Source organism: Sesamum indicum, linkage group LG10 (assembly GCF_000512975.1).
Source record: "Sesamum indicum cultivar Zhongzhi No. 13 linkage group LG10, S_indicum_v1.0, whole genome shotgun sequence".
NCBI classification, from domain to species: domain Eukaryota; kingdom Viridiplantae; phylum Streptophyta; class Magnoliopsida; order Lamiales; family Pedaliaceae; genus Sesamum; species Sesamum indicum.
Genome location: NC_026154.1, coordinates 14,896,206 through 14,903,704, shown reverse-complemented (window position 1 = coordinate 14,903,704; position 7,499 = coordinate 14,896,206). Strand labels below are relative to the sequence as shown.

General features: G+C 35.1%; 2 protein-coding genes, 1 long non-coding RNA gene and 1 other non-coding gene across 7 annotated transcripts in view; 3 read left to right on the top strand and 1 right to left on the bottom strand.

Moving 5' to 3' along the window:
- LOC105172609 (lysine-specific histone demethylase 1 homolog 1) overlaps nucleotides 1-1,259 on the top strand; it is a gene marked incomplete in the record, with an annotated part of 3,259 nt that extends 2,000 nt beyond the window's left edge. Inside the window, 2 exon segments of the mRNA XM_020697048.1 lie at nucleotides 1-962; nucleotides 1,064-1,259. Of these exon segments, the coding sequence (XP_020552707.1) occupies nucleotides 1-962; nucleotides 1,064-1,089 (988 nt within the window).
- On the top strand, nucleotides 2,386-2,471 carry TRNAY-GUA. The gene is given in 2 exon segments: nucleotides 2,386-2,422; nucleotides 2,436-2,471. It is a non-coding gene; the product is annotated as a tRNA-Tyr (tRNA).
- Nucleotides 3,819-6,067, top strand: LOC105172822 (metacaspase-1-like). 2 transcript variants are annotated; one of them, XM_020697049.1, is made up of 5 exons: nucleotides 3,819-4,216; nucleotides 4,506-4,830; nucleotides 5,164-5,275; nucleotides 5,419-5,616; nucleotides 5,941-6,067. In XM_020697049.1, the coding sequence occupies exons 1-5, from the start codon at nucleotides 3,847-3,849 to the stop codon at nucleotides 5,995-5,997; spliced, it is 1,062 nt and encodes a 353-aa protein (XP_020552708.1). In that variant the 5' UTR covers nucleotides 3,819-3,846; the 3' UTR covers nucleotides 5,998-6,067. The 2 variants fall into 2 exon arrangements, with proteins under 2 accessions (XP_020552708.1, XP_011092700.2); XM_011094398.2 differs by having other exon boundaries at nucleotides 5,921-6,067.
- Nucleotides 3,836-7,141, bottom strand: LOC110012669. 3 transcript variants are annotated; one of them, XR_002287856.1, is made up of 6 exons: nucleotides 6,660-7,141; nucleotides 6,496-6,577; nucleotides 5,392-5,462; nucleotides 5,038-5,314; nucleotides 4,056-4,229; nucleotides 3,836-3,974 (listed from the first exon to the last, which is right to left on the bottom strand). It is a non-coding gene; the product is annotated as an uncharacterized LOC110012669 (long non-coding RNA). The 3 variants fall into 3 exon arrangements; XR_002287857.1 differs by having other exon boundaries at nucleotides 5,038-5,261; XR_002287855.1 differs by lacking the exon at nucleotides 5,038-5,314 and having other exon boundaries at nucleotides 6,660-7,132.

Sequence of the window (7,499 nt, the reverse complement as noted above, 5' to 3'; positions counted from 1 at the left end):
GGTGCTTTGCACAGTCCCACTTGGGGTGCTCAAGAAGGGAGAAATAGAGTTTGTACCGGAGCTTCCTCAAAGGAAAAAAGATGCGATTGGGAGACTAGGATTTGGGTTATTAAATAAAGTAGCCATTTTGTTCCCGTACGATTTTTGGGGTGGAGAAATTGATACTTTCGGGCATTTGACAGAGGACCCTAATATGAGGGGTGAATTCTTTCTCTTTTATAGTTATTCTTCTGTAGCTGGTGGACCTCTCCTTGTTGCTCTTGTGGCTGGAGAAGCTGCTGTCAAGTTTGAAAGGATGTCTCCAATTGAATCAGTAAGCAGGGTGTTGGAAATTTTGAAGGGTATTTTCAGCCCAAAAGGAATTGCAGTTCCAGATCCAGTTCAAGCAGTTTGTACTCGTTGGGGTCAGGATCAGTTCTCATATGGCTCATATTCTTATGTTGCAATTGGTGCTTCAGGAGATGATTATGATATTCTCGCAGAGAACGTCGCTGACCGAGTTTTTTTTGCTGGAGAAGCCACTAACAAACAGTATCCAGCCACAATGCATGGGGCTTTTCTCAGTGGGATGAGAGAGGCTGCTCACATAATGAGGGTAGCCGGGAGGAGATCAGTTGCTCCAGCTGCAAAAGTGAATACTGTAAATTACGAAAGCAAGGATTTGGATCCACTGTTTGAGACACCTGATCTTGCATTTGGCAGCTTTTCAATTTTGTTTGATCCACAGTCAACAGATATGGAATCAAATGCTTTGTTGCGAGTTGCTGTTGGGAGCGAGAAGTCGGACTCTGATAATATATATCTCTATGGCTATATTCAGAGGAAGCAGGCCATTGAGCTGAATACTTTGGAAGAAGATGTGAAGAGGATGGAGATGTTAACCCACAACTTTCAGGTGAGGTTGGTTGGAAGTAACAGCTTATGTAATGCTGCAGAGTCTCTCATCAGCAAAATCAAATCAGGTAAATCAGCTTCAGCATAGACTCTATCATTCTTGAAGATTAATTCATGGGACTCATGCATACTCTTTGGTTCTTTGGAGTTGTGCTATATTGTTCTGCAGAGCTGGAGCTGCGAAGTGCTGTATAGTGTCAATACATTCTAAACTTAGAAGGATTGCCTCTCAAAGTCTCTTTGTTGTAGGGCATTGATATTTTATTTTCATGATAGCTAGAACTTCAAAGGATCTCATGAAGCCTGACTTGTTTAACCTCAGCCTTGTAAATATAGCATGGTTGCATTAATCGCCTCTTCAATTATCCTCCCTTCTTTGTGTGGCTTTTGGTCAGTGTACATCCGCATAATTCTTCCGACTATTCTTCTGTCTATATTTGTCACATGATGTGGGTGCATTCGACAAGAATGTAGACTAGAACTTATGATTAATCTCTTTAAACTTGGCTGAGGAAAAACCTCTGCGGTAGTTCTTGTTGTCTGTTAATCTGCCGAAGCAAGGTTGATTTTAGCAACTCTGTTGGTGACTTGGGATTGAAATCTTTGACAGAAAGAAGAGCAGTTTGCCAACATTGTTTGATCGCTTGACAGAAATATTGGGGTAAAACACTACCGGAAAAAGATTGGAATTGGAATTCAAAATTTGGGACCACAAGCAAAAAGCTGCTGAGTTCCTCAAGGACTAAAAGTGCAACCAAACTTATATTTCTCTCCAAATTTGAAAATAATGGCCTTGTGTTTGTGTGTGAAAAGCTAATGGAATTAATGGTTTTGAACTAAATCTTTGACCATTATTCGAATTTTAAAATACTATAAATTTTTTATAAAATATTAAAAAAGAGAAAAAGGGTTTCTTTACGCCCCTATTGTGAGTGACAGTAGATACAAATTGATGGACAACTTAACTTAAATTTCTGTAATCACAATTCTTTTGTATCTTTTATGGGTTGTTTTTCAGATGGACAATATATTTAGTATGGCCCGTTATTTTATGATATCAATTATTTGGAGGGGAGAATAAATTAATTATATTAGATTTATAAGTAGGTTGAGTTATTCAACCAGAAAAATAATTAATACAGCCGAACAAGTCTTTATAATATAATGTAAATGTTTTATATTTGTTGTTTATACAACTTAATAATATAAAGTAAATGGATCCTAATGAGATTGACGAGAAAAGAACAAAACATATATTTTTCCCCTCTTTACTGTCCTCTCACCTCTCTATGTATAAAAAGTCCCTTGCCCCTTATCCAACTTTTTATATCTTTCTTTCTCTGATGACTGATCTGTTTTCTTATTTTTCTTACTTATCATAAATTCACTAAATATATTAAATAATTTTAAAAAAAATTCCAGTAGCGAGAGTTTAAGCGCATTACGGTAAGAATTATATAAAAATTTTATGTTGTCTATCATAAGCAACAACCGACCTTAGCTCAGTTGGTAGAGCGGAGGACTGTAGTGGTGTCACTGAAATCCTTAGGTCGCTGGTTCGAATCCGGCAGGTCGGATATTTTATTATTATTATTACTATTCAATTTTGTATTTTCTTACAACACCTAATATCTATCTTATTTATTTACTATCTTCTTTCCCAAATTTTGGAATATTTGACTGAAATTGTTCTTTTCATATCTTAATTCTTACCTTTCCCAAAACTTTGGAATACTTTTATTTTGTTCTTTTCACATTTTAATTCTCCTCTTTCCAAAATATTGGAATGTTGAATTTGTTCTTTTTATTATATATGTTTAGTGAATGCAAAATCTCAGCTATCTTTCTGCTTTGCATGTGTTACAATGTGGTTTCTATAACAAGTCTGGGTTTGAGTTTATTTTCTGTCATGTGCATCCTTAATTCGCTTATTTGTTACACTCCACTCCATACATGATTACCCATTTTGATTTTAAAGGAACAACTTTTGTTCTGAAAAAGTAGTAAGGGAATAAAAGCAATTAGCCACTCAAATCCCTTGCGGAATAATATTAAAGCTAAAAAATGCAACAAAATTTATTAATATAATTACAAATACTCTCTTATCATTTAAATAATTATTCATACCTTCTTAGTTTCCCATATCTGTTAATCTTTATTAAATTTTCGTCCAGTTTTTTTATAATAAACTGACCAAAATACCTTTGTGGATTATGAATTATAATTTTATTTATTTTTAAAAAAAAATCTGAATTTCTTTTATGAAGTAAGAAGACAATTCTCTTACAATTTTTAATTTTTTTTTCATCCACATCATTTTTTAATATTTTTTATTTAAAAAAAATTGATAATTCCAATCACAATTTTATCAAACATTAGGGAGTATTTGTAATTTTCTTTTTTTAAAAAAAAATATTTATAATTATATCAAAATTTAGAGAAGGTGGCTGAAATTTATTCTAATAACAATAGTAATAATAGCATGCCATTACCCGTGGCACAGAGTGTAGCCGGCACTCAGTACTGTTCATATTCATTACAATTAAAGGGGCAAGGCATCTGGTTCTTTCAAGTACCGCTGTATGTAAAGACAGCACTATGTAAAGAGCATCCCACTATATCATCAATCACACTTATCTTCTCGAATATAATTATCCTCCAAGACAACACTAAACATGCATTTAACCGATTTCAAGGATTATGCATTGCAAAATGGCATCAGAGAGCACACACACATATGTTAAACAGTATAGAAGACTGTCAAGATCAAGAATCTTTATCCTAGTACATTTTCCTGTTTTAACACTAATGCATAACCTTTTCATCAGAATATAACTATGATGCCAATTCGTCCATCTCCACAAAACTCAACTTCTTGCTATGCAGATAGAAAATTGCTGATTTCGTTAATCTGACAATCTCACATGCAAGCACTGACGAAGATCATCTTTGATGCCTAAGAGTAATTGTGACAGACACGAAAGAATATTATCAGCTAGTGACCAAGACAAAGTTTATTTCATGATGGAAAAAAGTTCAAGTACGAAGCCAGATAAAGCCATCACTGAAGCCAAGGGGTTCTGCAATAGCCATAGAAAGAAAAGGTCAGTGAATAATAGTCAATACAGCAGATCTCAAAGCTCAGTTCTTTCAGTGGTTACCTCAAACCAACCAAGAAGGGACAAACGCGCCCTGCTTTGTTGTGTCCAGTACAAGAATCAAAAGTCCGAGTTGAAGGGAAGTAGACATGACTTGAATAACATGAGAGATTTGTTAGTCGGTCAATTCAAATTCCCAACTGAGTCCATCCTCATTCTTGCAGGTACTGCTCATTCCTTCAACCATGTTAAACATTTAGATATTTCAGGTTTTTGTATAGAGGATATACACCAACCTTCAAACTCATAGGAATCAAGGATTCACACAAGAAAAGCCTCTACATAAATGTGTTCTTACGGTAAATTAAGGCACAATCACTATGGCAAATCTAATTCACATTAAGGTTAGATGCAATAATATAAGTAAGAATTAAGGTGGAGAGTTGTAGTGCTTACATCTAGATTCGATGTTTTTCTATCTAACATGATAAAAAAATGCAATGCAATTTGTAGAAAAAGAGCCATATCAGGCTCCAACAAGGAAGAATATAGAAGATGCCTTCCAGTGGCTGATGAGGGATATTCAATCTGGGGACTCGTTGGTATTCTACTTTTCAGGGCATGGGTTCCGACAACGTAGTGTCCACGGTGATGAGATTGATGGCTTTGATGAAACAATATGCCCGGTTGATTTCAAAACTAATGGAATGGTATCCGACAACTACATCAACAAAACAATTGTTAATCCACTGATCCAGGGTGTCACACTGCATGCTATTATTGATTCTTGTCACAGTGGAACTGTTCTAGACTTGCCATATGTGTATAACATGAACACGTAAGTGGATTTTTCAATCTAAGTTTTGGCTTATTGCCTGATTTTCGCATGTTATTTGAGTGGAGAAGTACACTTATTGGCCGTTTCCGTACACACGCAAGCACACACATCTGGGAAAACAGGCACCGCCATCTAGGCTTTTAAATCCTTCAAATATAATCTACATGAAGCCTATTGCATCAATATTAAAATTCATCCAAAGCTTACATGCAGTAGCTTAATGACTTTGGATCTCCCATGGTCCGGTCATGGAAAAACATCCTTGAATGCTTAAGACATATAAGATTCTTCCGCCATCAATTTTATTGTTTTTCCCTTGGGAATATTCACCAGCGGAAAATGGGATGATAACCGGGCTCCAACAGGAGAATCTAAGGATACAATGGGTGGAAAGGCCATCTGCTTTAGTGCTTGTGAAGATTATCAACAGGCTGCCGACACATCAGTTAGTTATATTTTTATTCTCCCCTTTTGCCCTCTGTTTCTAGAGATAGTTGCAAATGCTCTGAAGTCAAGCATATCCATTTGATAATAAATAATGCAGAAGGATAAGTCAAATACCTGTCTTATTCGAAGCTTCTCTTGAAGGCTTTCTCGATGAATAATAAGATGACAGGTGCCATGACAAGTACCTTCATAAGAGCAGTTGAACAAGCAGTTATCAACAAGCAAAAATTAACTTACAAGGGGATACTCAAACATATGCGTAGATCCCTGAAGCAAGTTGACAAAGTAGGATGCTTTCGTGCAGGACTTAAGAGAGTTTTCCATCGCAAGATATTACAGGTTTTCTCCATATCCTTTGGAAGAATGTTTTATTAATGTATCACGTGGAAAAGCTGAGTACACGAAACTGCCCTTAACTTTTACTAAATGTATTACTGCTTATAGAACATAATCCTCGTTATCCCACAATGAGTTTTAGCATACAAATACAACATGTGACTTTACAGAACCATCTCAAACTTGAAATACATCACGGTTTCTAATATCAAAACTTGGTCTTATAATAGTCTGTTAGTAATACTCCCAGAATATCCTGATCATTTATGTATACTTTATGAGGAGTATATTATCAAAATCCTGACAGGAATTTGAGAATATGTTCAGGATCCTCTGTTATCATCTTCTGAAGAGTTCGACACCAATACAGAGTTCAAGCTCTGATCATGCAGAGTGAGACGCCACTTAATACATTCTAAAATCCACAACATCAGCAGAGCCAGCAAGAGGTTTTCCAAGTATGCAAAAAGCTCAAGGTTCCGCCATGGTACCATATTCTTCGAACTTGGTTTCACCATCCCAAAATTGTATTCTTGAATTATTTTTTTGTAAAGTTTAAAAGCTTTTAGTCACATTATACTTAATGTCCTGTTACACAGACTATCTTGATTATTGGGCTCTATATCAAGTAATATTATACTTTACATTTTGAGGCTTTTTCATATATCTAGCTTTTGCGAATTATTTCTAAATATATCTTTTCTCCTACTACTCAGACTTTCTTCCTTATATGCAACATAAAGATTACAGAGATCTGCTGCCCCTTCATTGTGATAAACATTATTATACATAAGAACAGTTGAAATATGAAGTTTTATATTGTAAAAAATGAGACAAAATCATTTCAATCATATCGATTTAGCAAGAATATAAACCCATCACCCTCATTTATCTTCGGAGCATCTCCATTCACCAAATTTTGCCCTCACCGAAAAGGCTACAATAAGTTTTTCCGGCACCCAATCTGCACCACAAACTCAAGTTTATTCCACAGTTTTCAGTCGAATCACCGATATGAAAGAACCGGAGAATAGAGTTCAACTTACCATCTCAAAATGAAACGGCATCGCTGAATGAAATCTCCAAGACGAGTTCTAAGCTGACTTAATATCACTCTCTATCAAGTTAAGGTGAATCCAACATACATGCAATGCTATAGATGGATCAAACCGACCGGAGACCAATGGCACCGGAGATGACCGATGAAAATGCAGGCAACAGCATAGCAGCCACTGAATTCCTCGAACTCCAAACTGAGATATTCCAGGAATTAGGGCTGAAACAGGGATAGAAATAAGAAAAGAAAACGACATTCTTTCCGCAGAGGAGATGAGGGGTTTGTGTGCATGGATTTCTCAATGGTGGGCGGTGAAGTTTCCATTAACGGCGTGCGTCTGTCTGTGCATCTCTCACTATTTCGATCGGTTTCCTTTACACGGGAGCATTACACTTTTTTATCTCAATTAATTATACTTAAACTCCTTTAAAAATACAAAATTATAATTTTTCCCAAAAAAATTAAAATTGCATTTACACCCCCTCTAAAAATTATATTTATCTATAACTAATATAAAATTTTAAAAATAAATTAATCACATCACATGTGTACCAAATTTAAATGAAGCTATAAATCCCTGTTGCTTCCACACGAGTGGTGATTAATAACAATAATTATGACAACAACAAAAAAATTATTCCAAACAAGGATAATCAAACCATAGTGCCACACACACACACACAAAAAAAAAAAAATTATTAAACTGCCCTCTCTAGAGGAATTTATTTATTAAATAAAAAAAATATTAGAGGTACTAAATATAATTTTAAAAATTATAGAAAATCTGGATATAATTACATAAAATTTAGAAAAGAACAGTATAACAATT

Excerpts from the sequence above, each read along its gene's own strand:
- LOC105172822 (XM_011094398.2), top strand. The coding sequence starts at position 3,847 with ATGCCTAAGAGTAATTGTGACAGACACGAAAGAATATTATCAGCTAGT. Across the intron at positions 5,276-5,418 it reads AACAGGCTGCCGACACATCA|GCTTTCTCGATGAATAATAA; the intron begins GTTAGTTATATT and ends CTTCTCTTGAAG. Across the intron at positions 5,617-5,920 it reads TCCATCGCAAGATATTACAG|GAATTTGAGAATATGTTCAG; the intron begins GTTTTCTCCATA and ends AAATCCTGACAG.